We start from the raw sequence: 24,681 nt of genomic DNA on the forward strand, positions 1-24,681 counted from the left end.
TCCCTGATTAAAATATAGTTGCTAACCACTAGGTTGCTAGATACTATTGAATATAACTTACAGTACATAGAGGTAAGAAGTTCTACACGGCGCTCAATGGAAAGGACTACAGAGGGAGCCCTGAAGATCGGCAAGTTCTGCTTTATAATAATCTACCTCATGGCATGTTTTTATGTATATCAGGAAAATGTTCTCTGACTTCCCAAACCTCTAATATTGAGGCTCTTCGGAGACGTGTATAGGATGGATTTTTGAAAGTCATAATCCAGTTGTTATTGAATAATTAACTGCAATAAATAAAGAATTTATTTAAAAAAAAACTTCTCTTCATATACCAAATGTTATTTATATGCTTCATCTGTAATTTTTTATCTTCATTTGTAACTTTAAAGGAGATGTCCCGCGCCGAAACGGGTTTTTTTTTTTTTTAAACCCCCCCCCCCGTTCGGCGCGAGACAACCCCGATGCAGGGGTTAAAAAACCCACCCGCACAGCGCTTACCTGAATCCCGGCGGTCCGGCGTCTTCATACTCACCTGCTGAAGATGGCCGCCGGGATCCTCTGTCTTCATGGACCGCAGGGCTTCTGTGCGGTCCATTGCCGATTCCAGCCTCCTGATTGGCTGGAATCGGCACGTGACGGGGCGGAGCTACACGGAGCCCCATAGAGAAGAGGAGAAGACCCGGACTGCGCAAGCGCGGCTAATTTGGCCATCGGAGGGCGAAAATTAGTCGGCACCATGGAGACGAGGACGCCAGCAACGGAGCAGGTAAGTATAAAACTTTTTATAACTTCTGTATGGCTCATAATTAATGCACAATGTACATTACAAAGTGCATTATTATGGCCATGCAGAAGTGTATAGACCCACTTGCTGCCTCGGGACAACCCCTTTAACCCTTTCCAATCCATTAATTTTTTTCTCACCCATTCTCCCCAGCTCCAAATAAATTGGACTTGGGGAGAATGGATGAGAAAAAATACATTTTCCCTGCACCCTCCTGAACTGACAGAGTTCAGGAGGGTGCAGGGAGGGACCTGCTTATCTGTCCAGCGTCTTCCGCATTCTCCTTCTGCCTCCCGGCTCGGGGATCATGTGACCGCTGGGGTCAGGTGGCACCTGGCGGTCACATGATCGCCGGGCCGGGAGGCAGAAGGAGATTGCGCAAGACACCGGTCAGATAAGCAGGTCCTCCCACGGTGCAGGCTCCCGGCTCGGCATTCATGTGACCGCCGGGGGTCAGGTTACACTGGTGGTCACATGATCGCCGGCCGGAATCTCTATGCATTACATAGCGCTTATTAAGCGCTATGTAATGTGTAAATGAGAAGGCAGAAAGGGTTAAAAACTCTTTCTGCCCTCTCCTCGGGGGTCTGATGATCGGGTGCAGATGCACTCCAGCACTGCAGTGTCGGGCCTGTCCCGACATCGGAGCTGTGGAGGAAAATGATGATCTCCGGGCAGGCCCGACATTGGATTGGAAAGGGTTAATATATTTTCATGTTAATAATAGTTAGAAGTTAATAAATTCAACAGTTTAAAGTTTTATAATTTTTTTGGTGATTGTTGCTTTATTAACCCTCGACCTGTTCCATTTTTATACAGCATTTAAAAAAGTCAATATATCGAAATATTAATCGTTTTCCACCGATATTTTACAATTATCGATAGTTTGTTCAGCGATAGTCGATGCTGTCGGCTATCGATATTTTTGTGTCGATGTCCCAACCCTACACCTGTGTGACTGCTTGCAGAATTTCCAACACTCCTCTCTCTTGTAAGCCCAGAACAGAACTGTTTTGCACAAACCTTGCAATCACATATATCCAGCATGGTCAGGTGACCACCAGCTCACAACATAAAATGATACATTTCCAGACAGACATCTCACATACCAGACAGTTAAAGGGGTTGTCCTGCGAAAGCAAGTGGGTCTATACACTTCTGTATGGCCATATTAATGCACTTTGTAATGTACATTGTGCATTAATTATGAGCCATACAGAAGTTATCAAAAGTTTTTCACTTACCTGCTCCGTTGCTAGCGTCCTCGTCTCCATGGTTGCCGTCTAATTTTCGCCGTCTAATGGCCAAATTAGACGCGCTTGCGCAGTCCGGGTCTTCTTCTCTTCTCAATGGGGCTCCGTGTAGCTCCGTGTAGCTCCGCCCCGTCACGTGCCGATTCCAGCCAATCAGGAGGCTGGAATCGGCAATGGACCGCACAGAAGAGCTGCGGTCCACGGAGGTAGAAGATCCCGGCGGCCATCTTCACCGGTAAGTATGAAGTCACCGGAGCGCGGGGATTCAGGTAAGCGCTGTGCGGTGTTCTTTTTTAATACCTGCATCGGGGTTGTCTCGCGCCGAACGGGGGGGGTTGAAAAAAAAACAAAAAACGTTTCGGCGCGGGACAACCCCTTTAACTCTGACATTACAGTGGACAAATGCATACACACTATTATGGAGCGGCCCCATTGTTCTGAGCCTCTATATATACGGGATAGAGCTGTGTGTGTAATATATACGGGTTAGAGCAGTGTGTGTAATGTATACGGGGTAGTAGAGCTGTGTGTGTAATCTATATGGGGTAGTAGAGCCGTGTGTGTAATCTATATGGGGTAGTAGAGCCGTGTGTGTAATGTATATGGGTTACAGCAGTGTGTGTAATGTATACAGGGTAGTAGAGCCGTGTGTGTAATGTATACGGGGTAGTAGAGCCGTGTGTGTAATCTATATGGGGTAGTAGAGCCGTGTGTGTAATGTATACGGGTTACAGCAGTGTGTGTAATGTATACGGGGTAGTAGAGCTGTGTGTGCAATGCATACAGGGTAGTAGAGCAGTGTGTGTAATGTATACGGGTTAGAGCCGTGTGTGTAATGTATACGGGTTAGAGCCGTGTGTGTAATGTATATGGGTTAGAGCCGTGTGTGTAATGTATACGGGGTAGTAGAGCCGTGTGTGTAATGTATACGGGGTAGTAGAGCCGTGTGTGTAATGTATACGGGTTAGAGCAGTGTGTGTAATGTATACAAGGTAGTGGAGCTGTGTGTGTAATGTATATGGGTTAGAGCCGTGTGTGTAATGTATACGGGGTAGTAGAGCCGTGTGTGTAATGTATACGGGGTAGTAGAGCCGTGTGTGTAATGTATACGGGTTAGAGCAGTGTGTGTAATGTATACAAGGTAGTGGAGCTGTGTGTGTAATGTATATGGGGTAGTAGAGCCGTGTGTGTAATGTATATGGGGTAGTAGAGCCGTGTGTGTAATGTATACGGGGTAGTAGAGCCCTGTGTGTGTAATGTATACGGGGTAGTAGAGCCGTGTGTGTAATGTATACCGGGTAGTAGAGCTGTGTGTGTAATGTATACGGGGTAGAGCTGTGTGTGGAATGTATACGGGGTAGAGCCGTGTGTGTAATGTATACGGGGTAGAGCTGTGTGTGGAATGTATACGGGTTAGAGCAGTGTGTGTAATGTATACAAGGTAGTGGAGCTGTGTGTGTAATGTATACGGGGTAGTAGAGCCGTGTGTGTAATGTATAGGGGGTAGTAGAGCTGTGTGTGTAATGTATACGGGGTAGTAGAGCCGTGTGTGTAATGTATAGGGGGTAGTAGAGCCGTGTGTGTAATGTATACAGGGTAGAGCTGTGTGTGTAATGTATACAGGGTAGAGCTGTGTGTGTAATGTATACGGAGTAGTAGAGCTGTGTGTGTAATGTATACGGTGTAGTAGAGCCGTGTGTGTAATGTATACGGTGTAGTAGAGCCGTGTGTGTAATGTATACGGGATAGTAGAGCCGTGTGTGTAATGTATACAAGGTAGTAGAGCCGTGTGTGTAATGTATACGGGATAGAGCTGAGTGTGTAATGTATATGGAGTGGTAGAGCTGTATGTGTAATGTATACGGGGTAGTAGAGCCGTGTGTGTAATGTATACGGGGTAGTAGAGCTGTGTGTGTAATGTATACGGGGTAGTAGAGCCGTGTGAGTAATGTATACGGGGTAGTAGAGCCGTGTGTGTAATGTATACAGGGTAGCAGAGCCGTGTATGTAATGTATACAGGGTAGCAGAGCTGTGTGTGTAATGTATACGGGGTAGTAGAGCCGTGTGTGTAATGTATACGGGGTAGTAGAGCCGTGTGTGTAATGTATACGGGGTAGTAGAGCTCTGTGTGTTTAATGTATACGGGGTAGTAGAGCCGTGTGTAATGTATACGGGGTAGTAGAGCTGTGTGTGTAATGTATACAGGGTAGTAGAGCCGTGTGTGTAATGTATATGGGGTAGTAGAGCTGTGTGTGTAATGTATACGGGGTAGTAGAGCTCTGTGTGTAATGTATACAGGGTAGTAGAGCCGTGTGTGTAATGTATACGGGGTAGTGGAGCTGTGTGTAATGTATACGGGGTAGTAGAGCCGTGTGTGTAATGTATACGGGGTAGTAGAGTCGTGTGTGTAATGTATACAGGGCAGTAGAGCCGTGTGTGTAATGTATACGGGTTAGAGCCGTGTGTGTAATGTATACGGGTTAGAGCAGTGTGTGTAATGTATACAAGGTAGTGGAGCTGTGTGTGTAATATATATGGGGTAGTAGAGCCGTGTGTATAATGTATACGGGGTAGTAGAGCCGTGTGTGTAATGTATACGGGGTAGTAGAGCTGTCTGTAATGTATGTAAACTCCTCCCAGCCTGGAGCCTGACTCCTCCCACACATGAGACTGATCACATGACGATGACATCATCACAGGTCCTTGAAGCTGCTGTGGGCTCTGCAGGTGGAGGTCTGTGTGTCCCTCATGCCAGGTTATTATTAACCCTTCACTCCCTGTGTGAGATCAGACGTCCCGGCTGTGCGGTTACTGATAGAGGCAGCTTTCCTCCTCTTCTCTCCTAGTTCAGTAACTGCGCTGCATTCCTCAGCAGACAGGCGCCATCTAGTGGAGGACAGCGCACACTACAGATATGTACGACCTATACAACACGGCTCCTACTACTACACACTACACTCATGTTCAGGCCTTCCAAAAAAGTGCCTACAAAATCTGTTCTTTAACCCTTCGGGGTCGCAGCCTCGTCTGATACTTAACCCCTTGACAGCCCAGGACATAAATGTTTTCGCAAATAGACATATACTTTAGTTGTATGGAAGGCGCGGTGTCAGAACCTGAGCCCACAGCTTCCGCAGCGAGAGTCGGCTGTGACTGACAGCTGGCTTCCTGCTGCAACATCTGGGATGAGTGAGAACACCGATCCCCACTGTTAGCCCCCTACAGGCTGCAATCAATGTTGATTGAAGCCTGTGAATGGTTTACAGCAGATGGGTGTGGTATTATTGTATCTTGACGCCACCGGAAGCTAGGAGTTTGACAGGAGGAACGCCCCTCTCCCGATAGGATCAAGCATAGAAGGTCCTAGCAGCACAGTGTGCTTTGCTGTTGCTGGCTTAGGGTGAGGGTTTCTTTTCCATTTAGGCTTATATTATCAGCTGTAACAAAAAAAGGGACCCTCACGATAAGCCACCAGGCCCAGTAAAAAGCAATGTTTAGGGTGCCCCTGTGTCTCTCACTGATGCTGCCCACGCTGCTTGCCTGTGATTTCCCCCCGGCCTCAGGGAGGATGAGGGCTGATTGATGACGCCGTATGTGTCTTCCGCTCCGCTGGCTGCCTGCTCCCAGCATCCCGTGGCCTGTCTGCTCCGTAATGGAGGTTCCCCCGCACACACCTACTGGCCATATGCTGGCGCTGACTATGCTGCTGCGGTCCCGTGGTGCACTACAATCCCTGGTGTGCTGCTGCACTGTGCGTCTGCCCATCTGAGACAGTGCCTCCCCCCGTCGCGGTGCCCTCCCTGCTGTGTCCACCATCAGTAAGTTACATGGGCCAGCAGTGGTTCAGCCATATGCCTTTTTAAAAATAGGTTTAATTGCCTTCCAGGACCTTCTGCCTTGGCAGCTGTCTAGCCAATCATGTACAGGGGGCGTCATCCCCTGTCAATCTTGACGCCACCAGGACTTCCTGGTGGCGTCAAGATACAATAATACCAAAGGGTGCTCCCACTGTGATGTCATTGACCCTCTGCCATATGATTGTGGAGCGCCATTGGGTTGGCATGGTAACTAGACACCAGATAAAAGCTCCTGGGTCTGCCGTGGCTTGTGATTGCGAGTGCATTCATAGCACCGCAGGTTCAAGTCCCGACAGGGACATAAGATTTTAAAAACTAACATATTTGTTATCATTGCATCCGTAATGCTCTGGGGCAGGGTGGAGCGGTGCATACTATTATGGGGGGGGGGGGAGTGGTACATACTATTATGGCGCAGGGTGGAGGGGTACATACTATTATGGGGAAGGGTGGAGTGGTACATACTATTATAGCGCAGGGTAGTGCGGTACATACTATTATGGGGCAAGGTGGGGTGGTACATACTATTATGGGGCAGGGTGGGGTGGTACATACTATTATGGGGCAGGGTGGGGTGGTACATACTATTATGGGGCAGTGTGGATCGGTTCATACTATTATGGGGCAGGGTGGAGTGGTACATACTATTATGGTGCATGGTGGAGCGGTACATACTATTATGGTGCGGGGTGGAGCGGTACATACTATTATGGGGCAGGGTGGAGCAGTACATACTATTATGGTGCAGGGTGGAGCGGTACATACTATTATGGCGCAGGGTGGAGTGGTACAAACTATTATGGCGCAGGGTGGAGTGGTACAAACTATTATGGCGCAGGGTGGAGTGGTACATACTATTATGGTGCGGGGTGGAGCAGTACATACTATTATGGCGCAGGGTGGAGGGGTACATACTATTATGGGGCAGGGTAGAGCGGTACACAGTATTATGGGGCAGGGTGGAGCGGTACATACTATTATGGGGCAGGGTGGAGCTGTACATACTATTATGGGGCAGGGTGGAGTGGTACATACTATTATGGGGCAGGGTGGAGGGGTACATACTATTATGGGGCAGGGTGGAGCTGTACATACTATTATGGTGCAGGGTGGAGAGGTACATACTATTATGGTGCAGGGCAGATTGGTACATACTATTATGGGGCAGGGAGGAGGGGTACATACTTTTATGGTGCAGGGTGGAGGAGTACATACTATTATGGGGCAGGGTGGAGCTGTACATACTGTTATGGTGCAGGGTGGAGTGGTACATGCTATTATGGTGCAGGGTGGAGGGGTACATACTATTATGGGGCAGGGTGGAGGGGTACATACTATTATGGGGCAGGGTGGAGCTGTACATACTATTATGGTGCAGGGTGGAGTGGTACATACTATTATGGTGCAGGGTGGAGCGGTACATACTATTATGGGGCAGGGTGGAGTGGTACATAGTATTATGGGGCAGGGTGGAGTGGTACATACTATTATGGGGCAGGGTGGAGTGGTACATACTATTATGGTGCAGGGGGTCAACATGTCAATTTTTTTCCTTTTCACGAGTTATTGATGCATTTTACATTTCTGTCGCTCTCACATTGGCTTATCTTCTTTTCCTTTAGGTCTTTTCAATATAAGATCCTCTTTTGACATTTACTATACAACAGAATTCTCCTGATTGACCCATCAAGGATGAAGGAAGACACGGACAAGATGGTGAAGAGTGTATTAAATGTCACCCTTGAAATACTCTTCCATCTTACTGGAAAGGTGAGAGATTCTGATGATGTCACATTACATCATTCTTACCCATGGTAATAACAGATGATGTCACTGGGGAGGTGAGAGATTCTGATGATGTCACATTACATCAGTCTTATCTATGGTAATAACAGATGATGTCACTGGTGAGGTGAGAGATTCTGATGATGTCACATTACATCATTCTTAACCTATGGTAATAACAGATGATGTCACTGGAGAGATTCTGATGATGTCACATTACATCATTCTTACCCATGGTAATAACATGATATGACAGGAGAGGGAAGAGATTCTGATGATGTCACATTACATCATTCTTACCTATGGTAATAACATGATATGACAGGAGAGGGAAGAGATTCTGATGATGCTGTTAGCGCAATTGGTGCTGCCGGTATGTCGTGGGCATCAAAATTATATGATATTATATAAGTGTAATTATATTTAGCGCAAAGAATCGGAAACATGACTTACTAATGGAGTTCACAGCAAATATTTATTTTGGAGTAGTTGATATATTATTTCCAATAGAAACAACGCCTCACAGTGGGCCAATCACACGAATAGCAAGCTTCTGTGATGACATACGACCAATCATAACTTTTATTTGTATCAACGTATTAGCATATCATTTTAACCTCATAGCATATAATCAGTCATAGTAAATGTTAACATTAACCCATGCACATGCTATTTGTCTGTTCTCAGCAAATATTTCAGCTCAAGGCTCCCATTTCATCTGGCATTTGTTTATGGCTAGAGCCAGTAAGTAGTGTCAGTGTTATGGCTAATCTAAGTGTAAGGCCCCCTGCAGACGAATGGGTTGGATTCCGCATGCAGGATCACGCAGCGAAATCTGACCCTGTGTCCGGCTAGTGACCCCACATACCTCTCTTAATCTGTACTGCGGATGGTCCGGCCAGTGCGCTGGTACACATGCGCAGTACACATTTTGCTGCACTGTCGCTAGGCGATGATGCGGATTCAGCGACCTTTCCGCAATAATGATTGTGGAAAGCCTGCGGGTTGGACTACTACCGTTGACTTCCATGGAAGCCGTCCACATGGAATCTGCCTAATAATAGAGCAAGCTGCGATTTTTCCTCGGCGAGTGGAAAATCATAATTGATTTCCACTTGTGTGCAAGAAAAATCACTTTTCCATCGCATGCTGGTATTTGCTGCGGAATTTTAGTGGCAGATGCCCGCTCCAAAATCCGCAATGCAAATCCACCCGTGTGCAGACGGCCTAACTGGGAGACAGCTTGTTCACCCACACTTATCTTTGTATGTATTATAATGGTCACTGTCTTGGTATTTTGCTCTGAGAATCATGTACTTTGCAAATAATCATGGCTAACATTCTGAGCACACAAAATGGTTACTGTGCCCAGAAGAGGACCTCTCTACCCTAACATTTCCACTCCTTTGTTTGCAAATCGCATTAGTCTGATTCATGCAGATAGTCGGGACAAGTCAGGTCTATTGAATTTGTGGATGCGTGTTGTCTGCATCTCAAAACCCACTCCCACTGTCTATTGTGTCCTGTGGCAAGCTTGGGTCACTCACCTGCGGATCGCCGACCTCTCGGACAGGAAATAGGCACAACACGTGTAGACAGATACTCTGGACACAGGATTTTTTTTCAAATTTGGCGCCTGCCAGTTTTATTCCACATCAACCAACTTGTACAGGATACCATTATCTAGGGTTCACAAACTCGTAGAGTCCCCGTCACTAACCCCACCCAGGGTGTCAAGAGGGCGTCCTCCCCTTTCAGACCTCGTCCACACTGGATCTCAGGCTCCAAGTTCCTGACATGGATTCATGGCGCCTCTATCTGGTCCACACTGGATCTCAGGCTTGCAGCCCTTCTAGCTTTACTAAGCTGTCACTTCCCCTGAGTATGGCAGGAACTGATCTATTTATTTTACTTCCTGCCACACCCACAGTAAACCGGAAGAAAGCATTAACCGTTTCTGCAGTCCAGAATGCCTGTCTCTAGCCCTCTGTAGGTCACTCTGTACATTAAACTCCTACAGTGGCAATGGTATTATGTTGAGATTGAGAGTGTACTATACTAGCATTTAATTTCTTTTTCAATTACCACCAAAATTTTTGTCTATGTCAGAGTTCAAGGCAGGTGATAGTTCCCCCAGACAATAAGCTGTTATACAGGGCGGTAAGGTCCTAAATATTTTACTCCAGTCTACTTTCCGGAGTCTAGGGTCGGGTCTAGCATATAAATTCAAAGTATATATGCTCTTCTTGCCTCTGTAATGTGTCCTAGTTTGTCCCTTTGGCACAGGTCGATCACTAAGTCTGTCAAATTCTAGGTCGCCTCTAGCAGTTATTTGCAAGTCAAGAGAGCATACAAACAGGGGACATCTGTAGATATTAAGACTTTAAGTAACTATCAGATGACATATCCCTCTTTTGGGTTCTTGGACACGATTTATTAGCAAAAAAGGCTAGTGCCATCCAACTCACCCAGATATTGAAATGTTCCACTCGGGGAAAGACAGATAGTGTAGGTGTAAGGAAGCTTCTTACCATATTTTGGGGGCTTGTTATAATCTATCAGTCCTGCAATAGAATCCTCAGCAAGGTCTGGAAAAGGAGGAAAAGTTACCATGTTGGGCTCCCATTTTTGTTAGCGCAATTATATTGTGGGTATCCAAATTATATATGTAATTATATCGAGCTTGAAGAATCAGACACGTAAACCCCCTAATGGGTTCACAAGCAAATTCTCGTCTATGTTTGTTGTTAAGTAGTTGATATATTATTTCGAATAGAAACAACGCCCTACAGCTGGCCAATCGCAAGAATAGTACGCTTCTGTGATACGGTAACACACAACCAATCATAACTTGTATTTGTATCAATGCATTAGCATATTCTAATAGTGTTTTAGCATATACCTAGAGATGAGCGGGGACCAAAATGCTTGGGTGCTCAGTACTCGAGTCGTGCTTTTCGTAATACTCGAGAGCTGGTTTCGAGTAATGAACCATATTGAAGTCAATGGATGAGTCGAGCATTATTCAAGCTGACCGATGCTCCGCATAGGTGATGACTTGTGAAACACCGGAAAACCTCAAAAAGTCATGGAAACACCACAGAAAGAAATAGGGAACGGCAGGGGCAGCATGCATGGGTGCATCTGAGGCTCCCAGGTTGCACTATAAAGCCAAATAGGGGGCAAGAACCTAGCGGTCACCCTCCTAACAATTTACTTGGGCATAAAGTGGACTCGGATGCTAGTACAGCTGTGAACGTCTCATTAAATCAGTTACGCTTGCTTTCATCACTACAAAGATGGGATGAACTGACAACAAGTTCCACAGGCCAAGCCTGGCACAGTTGCCCCCCCAGGACCTTGGCCTCCTACCTACACCCTCAGCAATCGTGGTCATAAAGCAGACTCGGATGCTAGTACAGCTGTGAACGTCTCATTAAATCAGTTGTGCTTCTTTTGATTGGTCAAAACCAGTGTCTCAGATAACTGTGGTAACACAACAGCAAATACATGTCGACCAGCGCTGATCCCCAGACCCCAAGCAGGAGGAAGAGGTGGCATAATAAGCCCGAGAAACCGTGACCGAGGTAGGACCCACAATACTGTGTGGGAAGCATGTGAGCGGCCCAGGATCAGGGTTGGTCCCAGCTTCCACCTGGTTGACCCAAGGTGTCGTGAGTTACATAGCTACGGGAAATCTATGTGTCCCCACACAATTCATTTGGTGTATGTGTCAAATAGTTGAACACCACAATGGGAAACCTTTGTGCACCCATAGCACAGGTGAACCCATGAAACCAAAAGAAGGTATTACACATGAAGAAATGACAGTGCCCAAACATGGCAGAGTTTCACGTCGGCCAGGACCTCGGTCTCGACCCACTCTTCTGCCCAAGTTATTCTGTGTATTTGTGCCAGACAGCTGAACACCGCTATGTGAAACCTTTGTGCACCCACAGTATAGGCGGACCCGTGAAACATATCTGTGGCAAGAGTATAGGCAGACCCCTGAAACATTTATGTAGCAAGAGTATAGGCGAACACCTCAAACCTTTCAGTAGAAGTGTATAGGCGGACCCCTGTAACATTTATGTAGCAAGAGTATAGGCAAACCCATCAAACCTTTCAGTAGCAAGTGTATAGGCGGACCCCTCAAACCTTTGTGTAGCAAGTGTATAGGCGGACCCCTCAAACCTTTGTGTAGCAAGTGTATAGGTGGACCCCTCAAACCTTTCAGTAGCAAGTGTATAGGCGGACCCCTGTAACATTTCTGTAGCAAGAGTATAGGCAGACCCCTGAAACATTTCTGTAGCAAAAGTATAGGCGGACCCCTCAAACCTTTCAGTAGCAAGGGTATAGGTGGACCCCTCAAACCTTTTAGTAGCAAGTGTATAGACGGACCACTGTAACATTTCTGTAGCAAGAGTATAGGCGGACCCCTGTAACATTTCTGTAGCAAGAGTATGAAGAACCCCTCAAACCTTTCATTAGCAAGTGTATAGGTGGAACCCTGTAACATTTATGTAGCAAGAGTATAGGCAAACCCATCAAACATTTCAGTAGCAAGTGTATAGGCGAACCCCTGAAACATTTATGTAGCAAGAGTATAGGTGCACCCCTCAAACCTTTCAATAGCAAGTGTATAGGCGGACCCCTCAAACCTTTCAATAGCAAGTGTATAGGCGGACCCCTCAAACCTTTCAGTAGCAAGTGTATAGGTGGAACCCTGTAACATTTATGTAACAAGAGTATAGGCAAACCCCTCAAACATTTCAGTAGCAAGTGTATAGGCGAACCCCTGTAACATTTATGTAGCAAGAGTATAGGCGAACCCCTCAAACCTTTTAGTAGAAGTGCATAGGCGGACCCCTGTAACATTTATGTAGCAAGAGTATAGGCGAACCCCTCAAACCTTTTAGTAGAAGTGTATAGGCGGACCCCTGTAACATTTATGTAGCAAGAGTATAGGCAAACCCCTCAAACATTTCAGTAGCAAGTGTATAGGCGAACCCCTGTAACATTTATGTAGCAAGAGTATAGGCGAACCCCTCAAACCTTTTAGTAGAAGTGTATAGGCGGACCCCTGTAACATTTATGTAGCAAGAGTATAGGCAAACCCCTCAAACCTTTGAGTAGCAAGTGTATAGGTGGACCCCTCAAACCTTTCAGTAGCAAGTGTATATACGGACCACTGTAACATTTCTGTAGCAAGAGTATAGGCGGACCCCTGAAACATTTCTGTAGCAAGAGTATAGGCGAATCCCGTGAAACATTTCTGTAGCAAGAGTATAGGCGAAACCCTTAAACCTTTCAGTAGCAAGTGTATAGGCGGACCCCTCAAGCCTTTCAGTAGCAAGTGTATAGGCGGACCCCTGTAACATTTCTGTAGCAAGAGTATAGGCGAACCCCTCAAACCTTTCAGTAGCAAGTGTACAGGTGGACCCCTCAAACCTTTCAGTAGCAAGTGTATAGGTGGACCCCTGTAACATTTCTGTAGCAAGAGTATGACGAACCCCTTAAACCTTTCATTAGCAAGTGTATAGGTGGAACCCTGTAACATTTATGTAGCAAGAGTATACGCGAACCCCTCAAACATTTCAGTAGCAAGTGTTTAGGCGAACCCCTAAAACATTTATGTAGCAAGAATATAGGCGAACCCCTCAAACCTTTCTGTAGCAAGTGTATAGGCGGACCCTGGTAACATTTCTGTAGCAAGAGTATAAGCGGACTCCTCAAACCTTTCAGTAGCAAGTGTATAGGTGGAACCCTGTAACATTTCTGTAGCAAGAGTATAGGTGGACCCCTCAAACCTGCCACAAAACTGGCAAAGGCCTTGGAGAGTGTTCCCCTGCCTACGCTGGACATGCTGCCTGATCCCCGCACCTCCCCTGCTAGTTGGCTCACTGAACTGCGTCTTCTGCCGTTAGCGCTGTCACATTGGAACTTCAGCATCACTTTTTCCACCAGGGCCCTGTGGTACTGCATCACTCTCGTACCCCTTTCCTTTTCGGGAATGAATGTGGAAAGGTTTTCCTTATACCGTGGGTCGAGATGGGTGTACACTCAGTAATCCGTGTTGGCCAGAATGCATCTAACGCATGGGTCATGGGAAAGGCAGCCTAACATGAAGTCAGCCATGTGTGCCAGAGTGCCAGTACGCACATCGCTGTCCTCAGTAGGAGGATGCTCCTCCTCCTCTTCAGCCCTTCCCCCTCCTCCTCCTCCAAAACGCGCTGAGATATAGACGTGAAGGTGGTCTGGCTATCAAGCGACATACTGTCATCCCCCGTCTCCTGCTCTAACCACAAAGTGTCGGCCCTTATGCTTAGCAGCGAAGTTCTTAGTAGGCAAAGCAGCGGGAAGGTAACGCTAATGATGGCCGCATTGCCGCTCACCATTTTGGTAGACTCCCCAAAGTTTCCAAGGACCTGGCAGATGTCTGCCATCCATGCCCACTCCTCTGTAAAGAACTGCGGAGGCTGACCAACACTGCGCCGCCCATGTTGCAACTGGTACTCCACAATTGCTCTACGCTGCTCATACAGACTTGCTATCATGTGCAGCATAGAATTCCATCACGTGGGCACGTCGCACAGCAGTCGGTGCTCTGGCAGCTGAAACCGATGTTGCAGTGTCCTGAGGGTGGCAGCATCCGTGGTGGACTTGCGGAAATGTGCGCAGACGCAGCGCACCTTGCCGAGCAGGTCAGACAAGTTAAGTGGACCTTCCCATTAACTGCGTTGGTGAGGGCACGGTTAATGTTGCAGGAGATGTGCTGGTGTAGGGCGGGGATGGCACACCGGGAAAAACAGTGGCGACTGGGGACAGAGTACTGTGGGACTGCCGCCACCATCATGTTTCTAAAAGCCTCCATCTCCACAAGGCTGTACGGCAGCATCTCCAGGCTAATTCATTTGGCAATATGCGCATTTAAAGCTTAAGTATGTGGGTGGGTGGCGGCGCATTTCTGCTTTTGCTCCAATGCTTGTGTTAGCGACAGCTGAACCCTGTGCTGAGAGACATTGCTGGATGGAGTGGAGGACTGTGGAGGTGAGGGTGTGGGTGCAGGCCGGGACGTGCTCGTGCCTGCGTCCTGGAAGGGGGATTGGATCTGTGTGCCAGGTTGTGGCACAGGGGAAGAGGCCGGGGGGATTGGACCCGGAGGAGGTGAATGACCTTCGTCCCACCTTGTGTGATACTTGGCCATCATACGCCTGCGCATGCTGGTGGTGGTGAGGCTGGTAGTGGTGGCTCCCTGGCTGATCTTGTTGTGGCACAGGTTGTACACCACTGTTCGTCGGTCATCCGTGCTCTCACTAAAAAACATCCACACCATTGAGCACCTAGCCCTCTGCACAGAGGCTTGCCGCGAGTGGGTGCTGTGGGAAACAGTTACAGGATTTTTGCTCAGGCCCTGCCTCTCCCCCTGGCCACCCCACTGCCTCTTCCAACCTGTCCTGCTGCTGCACTTGCCTCCCCCTTTGAAGCCCTGTCTTCAGTTGGCTTAGCAAGCCAGGTGGGGTCAGTCACCTAATCATCCAGCAGCTCTTCCTCTGAATCCTCTGTGCGCTCCTCCTCTTATTGCCCTTAATACTACCTCAACGACAGAAAACTGTGTCTCATCATCCTCATTGGCAAAAAGCTCTTGAGACAGTTGCCGCAAGTCCCCTGCCTTATCACCCAGACTCTGGGAACTTTCCAAATGTTGAGCATCGGTGACGACAAACTCAGCAGGTGAGAGAGGAACCATTTTTTCCCACTCAGGGCAGGGACCCGAGAACAGTTCCTGGGAGTCTGCCTGCTCAGAATCTGTCATTTTCCTGGAGTGACGAGGCTCGGAGGATGGAAGAGCAGCCAGAGGATTCAGAGGTGCAGTGCCTAGGCTGGGAGTAGTGGACTGCGTAGAAGACTGGGGGGTCGATTCATTGCTGGACGCGTTTTCTGCCATCCATGACAGGACCTGCTCACACTGCTCTGCTTGTAATACATGTCTACCATGTGGACCCGCAAATTGTGATATGAATCTGGGGACCATATGGACTTGGCGCTCTCCTCATCCCTCAATAGCCGGCTGTGTTTCACCCCGCCCAGGACCTTGGCCTGTGCCCACACCCTCACTTAGATGACCGCGGCGACGTCCTCGACCCTTACCTCTACTCCTCATCATGCGGGATTAAGGATAGAGCAGGGCCCAAATGAATTACCCCACCGTATAGCGCTGAGAACTGTGGCTAATTCACTGCACACAGAGACTTGTAGATAGTGGAGGCTCTATGCTGTGACTGGAAAAAATGAAACCGCTGTCTTGCACTGATACCTAGGGGTAATTTACCACTCACAGAAACTTGTAGATAAAAGAGGCTGTATGGAGTGGGAGAAAACTCTAAAGCCAGTGGATAGTGCTGGTAACTGCGGCTACCTCAACTCCCCCCCCCCCTCCCCCCAAGGAAAGGGTATTGGGCGACGCTCTGCACAGGGGCAGAAAGCTATACAGCCAGTGGATAGTGCGAATAACCGCGGCTACTTCACTGCACCCGAGGAAAGGGTATTACGCTCTGCACAGGAGCAGAAAGCTATAAAGCCAGTGGATAGTGCGAATAACCGCGGCTACTTCACTGCACCCGAGGAAAGGGTATTGTGAGACGCTCTGCACAGGGGCAGAAAGCTGTAAAGCCAGTGGATAGTGTGAATAACTGCGGCTACTTCAACACATCCAAGGACAGGGTATTGTGAGACGCTCTGTACAGGAGCATAAAGCTATACAGCCAGTGGATAGTGCTGGTAACTGCGGCTACCTCAACCCTCCAAAGGAAAGGGTATTGTGCGACGCTCTGCACAGAGGCAGAAAACTATATAGCCAGTGGACAGTGCGAATAGCTGTGGCTACTTCACCGCACCCAAGGAAAGGGTATTGTGAGACACTCTGCACAGGAGCAGAAAGCTATAAAGCCAGTGGATAGTGCGAATAACCGCGGCTACTTCACTGCACCAGAGGAAAGGGTATTGTGAGATGCTCTGCACAGGGGCAGAAAGCTGTAAAGCTAGTGGATAGTGCGAATAACTGCGACTACTTCACCGCACCCAAGGACAGGATATTGTGAGATGCTCTGTACAGGGGCATAAAGGTATACAGCCAGTGGATAGTGCTGGTAACTGCGGCTATCTCAACCCCCCTCCCCCCCCACAAGGAAAGGGAATTGTGCGAGTCTCTGCACAGGGGCAGGAAACTATACAGCCAGTGGACAGTGCTAATAACTGCGGCTACTTCACCCAACACAGAAAATGGTATCTGTGAAATGCCTTTCTGCAGTGGGCCAGGCAATATTTGCGTTCTATTTAGCGATGCGACCTGTGCCTATTGCACTGCACACATAGAATGGTATAGCTGAAATGATCTGCAGTGGCACAGGAAATATTAGAGTACTGTTTAGCATTGAGACCTGTGCCTAATGCACTGCACACACAGAACAGTATAGCTGCAATGGCCTGCACAGGCCTAGATGCTTAAAAAAAATGGTGCACTACTGCTCCCAGCCAGCCACAACAGTAATGCACACAATAAGGAGTAGCCCTAAGAAGGACCTTGGGGTTCTTGAAGAGAGGATCCTACTCTTACACTTTCCCTATATCAGCATCAGCACTTTCCCTAACCTCTGCCAGCATGCATCTGAGGCGAGCCACTCGGTGGTCACCTGATCCCGCTAGCCACTCACTGCTGTAGATGTGCACAGGGCTGGCACTGCACAGCAGGAAGTGGTAATGCCTTCCCCCATGTTTATTGGTTAGAAAATGGCACTAAACATGCGGGAAAGGGAAATGAAATTGACTCGAGTACCGCGTGGTGTTCGTCTCGAGTAACGAACATCTCGAGTACCCTAATGCTCGAACGAGTGTGCTCGCTCATCTCTATATATAAAGACGAAAGCCCTCACTGACTCATTCACTGACTCACTGACTGACTGACTCACTCACTGACTCGCCAAAAGTTCTCCAACTTCCCAATGTCGTAGAAACATGAAATTTGCCACAAGCATAGATTATCTCCAAAATAGGAAAAGCTAATGGGTCCCAACTCGATTATTCAATTCTAGCGCAAAAGAATTGGCGTCAAAATTTTGCGTACGGAATCTAAATCTCTCACTTCCCAATGTCATAGAAACTTAAAATTTGGCACGCGCATTGATTATGTCATAAAAAGGAAAAGTTAATGGGTCCCAACTCGATTATTTAATTCTATGCGCAAAAGAATTAGCGTCCAAATTTTACGTACGGAATGTAATTTTCTCACTTTCCGGTGTTATAGAAACGTGAAATTTGGCACGAGCATTGATTATGTCATAAATAGGAAAAGTACATAGGTCCCAACTCGATTATTCAATTCTAGCGCAAAATAATTGGCGTCGAAATTTTACGTGCGGAATGTAATTTTTTCACTTTCCGGTGTCATAAAAACGTGAAATTTGGCACGAGCATTGATTATGTCATAAATAGGAAAAGCTAATGGGTCCCAACTCGATTATTCAATTCTATGCGCAAAAGAATTAGCGTCCAAATTTTACGTGCGGAATGTAATTTCTTCACTTTCCGGTGTCATAGAAACAGGAAATTTGGCACGAGCATTGATTATGTCATAAATAGGAAAAACTAATGGGTCCCAACTCCATTATTTAATTCTATGCGCAAAAGAATTAGCGTCCAAATTTTACGTACATAATCTAAATCTCTCACTTCCCAATGTCATAGAAACATGAAATTTGGCACGAGCATTGATTGTGTCATAAATATGAAAAGTTAATGGGTCCCAACTCGATTATTCAATTCTATGCGCAAAAGAATTATCGTCTAATTTTCTCACTTTCCGGTGTCATAGAATCGTGAAATTTGGCACAAGCATTGATTATGTCATGAATAGGAAAAGTTCATAGGTCCCAACTCAATTATTCAATTCTATGCGCAAAAGAATTAGCATCCAAATTTTACGTGCGGAATGTAATTTCTTCACTTTCCGGTGTCATAGAAACAGGAAATTTGGCACGAGCATTGATTATGTCATAAATAGGAAAAGCTAATGGGTCCCAACTCGATTATTTAGTTCTATGCGCAAAAGAAGTAGCGTCAAAATTTTACGTGCGGAATGTAATTTTCTCACTTTCCGGTGTCATAGAAACGTGAAATTTGGCACGAGCATTGATTATGTCACAAATAGGAAAAGCTAATGGGTCCCAACTCCATTATTCAATTCTATGCGCAAAAGAATTAGCGTCCAAATTTTACGTGCGGAATGTAATTTTCTCAGTTTCCGGTGTCATAGAAACGGGAAATTTGGCACGAGCATTGATTATGTCATAAATAGGAAAAGTTAATGGGTCCCAACTCCATTATTCAATTCTATGCGCAAAAGAATTAGCGTCCAAATTTTACGTACATAATCTAAATCTCTCACTTCCCAATGTCATAGAAACATGAAATTTGGCACGAGCATTGATTGTGTCATAAATATGAAAAGTTAATGGGTCCCAACTCGATTATTCAATTCTATGCGCAAAAGAATTATCATCCAAATTTTACGTACGGAATCTAATTTTCTCACTTTCCGGTGTCATAGAATCGTGAAATTTGGCACAAGCATTGATTATGTCATGAATAGGAAACGTTCATAGGTCCCAACTCGATTATTTAATTCTATGCGCAAAAGAATTAGCGTCCAAATTTTACGTGCGGAATGTAATTTTCTCAGTTTCCGGTGTCATAGAAACGGGAAATTTGGCACGAGCATTGATTATGTCATAAATAGGAAAAGTTAATGGGTCCCAACTCCATTATTCAATTCTATGCGCAAAAGAATTAGCGTCCAAATTTTACGTACATAATCTAAATCTTTCACTTCCCAATGTCATAGAAACATGAAATTTGGCACAAGCATTGATTGTGTCATAAATAAGAAAAGCTAATGGGTCCCAACTCGATTATTCAATTCTAAGCGCAAAATAATTAGTGTCCAAATTTTACGTACGGAATCTAATTTTCTCACTTTCCGGTGTCATAGAATCGTGAAATTTGGCACAAGCATTGATTATGTCATGAATAGGAAACGTTCATAGGTCCCAACTCGATTATTCAATTTTATGTGCAAAAGAATTAGCGTCCAAATTTTACGTGCGGAATGTAATTTCTTCACTTTCCGGTGTCATAGAAACAGGAAATTTGGCACGAGCATTGATTATGTCATAAATAGGAAAAGCTAATGGGTCCCAACTCGATTATTCAATTCTATGCGCAAAAGAATTAGCATCCAAATTTTACGTGCGGAATGTAATTTTCTCACTTTCCGGTGTCATAGAAACGGGAAATTTGGCACGAGCATTGATTATGTCATAAATAGGAAAAGTTAATGGGTCCCAACTCCATTATTCAATTCTATGCGCAAAAGAATTAGCGTCCAAATTTTACGTACATAATCTAAATCTTTCACTTCCCAATGTCATAGAAACATGAAATTTGGCACAAGCATTGATTGTGTCATAAATAAGAAAAGCTAATGGGTCCCAACTCGATTATTCAATTCTATGCGCAAAATAATTAGTGTCCAAATTTTATGTACGTAGTCTAATTCTCTCACTTCCTGATGTCATTTTATATAGAGGAAACGTTGCATGGTTGCCTCCATGGGGTGTTTCCTGGGTAACGCAGAGAACTATGCAAAATGGTGAACATATGTTTTTCCTCAGTATCTCTAAAGTAACCACGACTTCATAAGATTTTCCGTGTGAACACCAGATAAACACCAGTACCAAATTAACTCGGGCGAAGCCGGGTATATCAGCTAGTCTCTACATATAACCAATCATAGCAGATATTAACATTAACGCATGCACATGCTAATTGTCTGTTCTCAGCAAATATTTCCGCTCAAGGCTCCTATTTCATCTGGCATTTGTTTATGGCTAGCGCCAATAAATGAGGTTAGTGTTACGGCTAATCTAAATGTTATTGAGAGACAATATGTTCACCCACACTTATTTTTGTACGTCTTGTAAAGGTCAGCATCTTGGTATTTTGTTCTGAGAATTATGTACTTTGCAAACAATCATGGCTCTAACACAGACTGAGCACACAAAATGGCTGCTATACATAGAAGAAGGCTTCTCTACCCCAACTATGTCACATTGCATCCTATTTATCTATGGTAATAACTGATGATGTCACTGATGATGGACTCTGGAAATGTCTGCAGTGATATTTATTACTGTCTCCCCATGTACAGGATTACACAGTAGTGAAGAAGACCTCTAGTGATGGCTGTCAGTCCCCTGTGTGCGATGGATGGGAAAGACCCCTGAGCCCAATCACGGGGCCCCCACCTCACCCCCTGATACATGAGGACATCAATGTACTGAAGATTCTAGAACTCGCCAACAAGATGATTGAGCTGCTGACTGGAGAGGTGATGCTGCAGGGAATGCTGGGAAATTATACAGTAACAGCACTGGAGGCTTCTGGGTAATGACCGTATATTGTGTTGTCAGGTTCCTATAAGGTGTCAGGATGTCGCTGTCTATTTCTCCATGGAGCAGTGGGAGTATTTATAAGGACACAAGGATCTGTACAAGGAGGCCATGATGGAGACCCTCCAGCCGCTCCCATCACCAGGTAATAGACAGGACTAAATACACGGGGACTTTATTATGTATGTAAAGAATGACTTCAGTGTCCGTCTGCGGTTCCTCCAGTTCCACTTCTTGGTCATAGTAACCTCAATCAGGAAGGTCTCCAAATTGGGAGCCCTCTCTTGCCATTTGGCCTTTCTGATCCTTCATCAGATAATCTAATTTTATTGTCACCCTTTGTTCCCTCTCTGTCCCATCCCACGGAGGTGTCACTACAAGAACTGTACGTTATGAGGACCATTTGTCTGTATTTGGCAGCCACATCTTCCTTCAGGAGCTCATACTCTCTTTTTGTCATACTGGACAGTTGATGTACGGGATTTCCAGATTCTATGTCAACCATATGTGGTGAATTCACTCATTTGTAAAGCTAACCAACTGGAAGGTCAAGATAACCCCTTCAGGATTTCAGCACACTTCACTTGTTCAGTGGGTAACTTATGAGCAGTGCAGCACCAGGAATTGACCTGAAAATTCTAATTCTGTTTCCAACCCCAGGGATTGCTGTGGGGCATTCCATAATCCTGTGTCCCCTAATGAAACAACCAAGAAAAGAGGATTTTTGTCTTCCTGTAAAATCCTTTCTCGTAGTTTTCATTGAGGGACACAGCATCCACCCATTTTTCCTCATGTTTCTGGGCCCTTCTCAGTTGTAGCATGTTCTTGGATTTGTTCAGTTCTTTTGTTCTTTGATATTGTTTTATTTCAGCTTTTATGTCTCCTACTGCTGGCATATAGACTAATTAGGTAGGTGCCTGTAGTTTGGGCATGACCTGCATAGAAGGTACCATTTTTTCTTCTTCTTAGTGTCATGCCTACTAGTGGCAGCAGTCTATATCCATGGTCCTGTGTTTCGAATGAATGCTACGAGAAAAGGATTTTATGGTAAGACAAAAATCCTCTTTTTATGTACCTTGAGCTTAGTGATCTACCCAGGACAGGAACCTGAGGATCATGGAGGACAGAGCTGTAAAATATTTTGAGTGCCACTTTTACAGATCCCCTAGAGGCCACATATGATTAATGACCATCACAATTCGTTACTTACAAGGCCATATTAGCACATTAAGTTTTTAGGGATGTTGTTTATGCAAAATTTTTTTTTTACTAATTCCAGAAACACAGATTATAATAAAAAGAAAAACTTAAAATATCTTATTATCGTACTTTGTATTCACTTCTTCTAACTTCAAATAAATATAATTACTTCTCCTGACTTCTACCCTGAATGATAAAGGGCATGTAGGTATCAGGAAGTGTGTGGGATTGACACCAGTTAATAGCACTGACTCACAAGAAACTTTGTGGTTCTTCACTGAGCATTTATAAGAGTGGTGACAGGTTCACTGATACATGGACCTATGAAGATGGAGGCATCACAACAATAGTGAAGAACTGCAAGAGAACAGCCTGGTGACCGAACACTATGATCTGGTAGTCCCCGCTGTGAGATCTGTTTTTCCATCACTATCATAGCTAATAAATGTTATGTGACTTGCAATTTGCACTGAAATGTTTATTTAGAAATGTTATAAAATATCAATATAATTTTTAGGGTTATTTCAATAAAAAAATTGTAAAATCTGTTTTATTCTTGGCAGATGACAGTACTGAGAGCTCAGAGGGACGACTGATATCTGCAGATTGTAAAGCAGAGGAATGTGGTGTTACACAAGATACATGTGAAGAACCTGCCATTATCCCAGATATCCCCTCAGCCCCTCACAGCAAAGATCCATCAACTAATCACCTTATACAGGTCCCATCATCTGATTCATCACAGACTGATAAGCAAAAGAAAAGTCACAGAAGGAGAGAACATCAAAGAACTCACATAGAGAAGAAGCCATATTCATGTTCAGAATGTGGGAAGTATTTTACTTCAAAATCAAATCTTGGTAAACACCAAAAAACTCACACAGGAGAGAAGCCATTTTCTTGCACAGAATGTGGGAAATGTTTTAGCTACAAAGCAGACCTTGTCCTACATCAGAGAAGTCACACAGGGGTGAAGCCATTTTCATGTTCAGAATGTGGCAAGTATTTTACTTCAAAATCAAATCTTGTTCAACACCAAATAAGTCACACCGCAGAGAAGCAATTTTCATGCTCAGAATGTGAAAAGTGTTTTGTATATAAATCATCTTTAGTTATACATCAGAGAAGTCACACAGGGGAGAAGCAATTTTCATGTTCAGAATGCGGTAAATGTTTTTGTACTAAATCGGATCTTGTTGTACATCAACGAATTCACACAGGAGAGAAGCCATTTCCATGTTCAGAATGTGGCAAGTCTTTTTCTTCAAAATCAAATCTTGTTCAACACCAAAAAAATCACACAGGGGAGAAGCCATTTTCATGTTCAGAATGTGGAAAATGTGTTTCTACTAAATTTGAACTTATTTCACATCAAAGAAGTCACACAGGGCATAAGCCATTTTCTTGTTCAGAATGTGGAAAATGTTTCTCTACTAAACCATATCTTGTCACACATCGGAGAATTCACACAGGGGAAAAGCCATTTTCATGTTCAGAATGTGGCAAGTATTTTACTTCAAAATCAAATCTTGTTCAACACCAAAAAAGTCACATAGGGGAGAAACCATTTTCATGTTCAGAATGTGGGAAGTGCCTTACTAGAAAAGCAAGTCTTGTTGAACATCAGAGAACTCACACCGGGGAGAAGCCATTTTTATGTTCAGAATGTGGGAAATCTTTTAACAACAAATCAGATCTTATTAAACATCAGAGAACTCACACAGGGGAGAAGCCATTTTCATGTTCAGAATGTGAGAAATCTTTTACCAACAAATCAGATCTTTGTAAACATCAAAGAACTCACACAGTGCAATAGATATTTTCTTTTAAACATGTCTCCTGCAGCCTGACAGATTTACTATTAATTACACCAAAAATTGACATACAATATAACTAGAGATGAGTGAGCATGCTCGGTAAGTTCAGTTACTCGAGCGAGCCTCGTTCATCTCGAGTCACTGCCTTCTCCTCCGAGTGTGCTTTTTTTTTTTCATCGTTTTCCAAAAGCTATAATGTTTTTCTTTTATTTTCTTCACCATACCTACAGACGGGCTTGTTTTTTTGCAGGGGAGATATATTTATAATGGCACCACTTTAGGGTAAACATGTTGTATTGTTTAACTTTTATAGATTTTTGGGGGGCAGAGTGAATGGGAAAAAAAAACCAAGCGTTATATTTTATTTTTAATGCTTTCACTGCAGAGTATAAGCAACTTGTTAAATTTAATCTATGAATCAATACAATTATAATGATACCAAATTTATACATCTTTCTATGTGTTGCTACCTTTGT

At 44.9% G+C, this 24,681-nt stretch overlaps 1 protein-coding gene across 1 annotated transcript in view; it reads left to right on the forward strand.

The window, feature by feature from the left end:
• LOC136628738 (zinc finger protein 268-like) overlaps window positions 1-24,681 on the forward strand; it is a 451,149-nt gene extending 426,468 nt beyond the window's left edge. Inside the window, exons 10-13 of the mRNA XM_066604840.1 lie at window positions 7,566-7,668; window positions 20,948-21,073; window positions 21,609-21,783; window positions 22,952-24,681. Coding sequence (XP_066460937.1) covers window positions 7,566-7,668; window positions 20,948-21,073; window positions 21,609-21,783; window positions 22,952-24,204 — 1,657 coding nt within the window. The 3' untranslated portion in view covers window positions 24,205-24,681. The remainder of the gene's footprint in view (window positions 1-7,565; window positions 7,669-20,947; window positions 21,074-21,608; window positions 21,784-22,951) is intronic.

Source organism: Eleutherodactylus coqui, chromosome 5 (assembly GCF_035609145.1).
Source record: "Eleutherodactylus coqui strain aEleCoq1 chromosome 5, aEleCoq1.hap1, whole genome shotgun sequence".
In the NCBI taxonomy this organism is placed as follows: domain Eukaryota; kingdom Metazoa; phylum Chordata; class Amphibia; order Anura; family Eleutherodactylidae; genus Eleutherodactylus; species Eleutherodactylus coqui.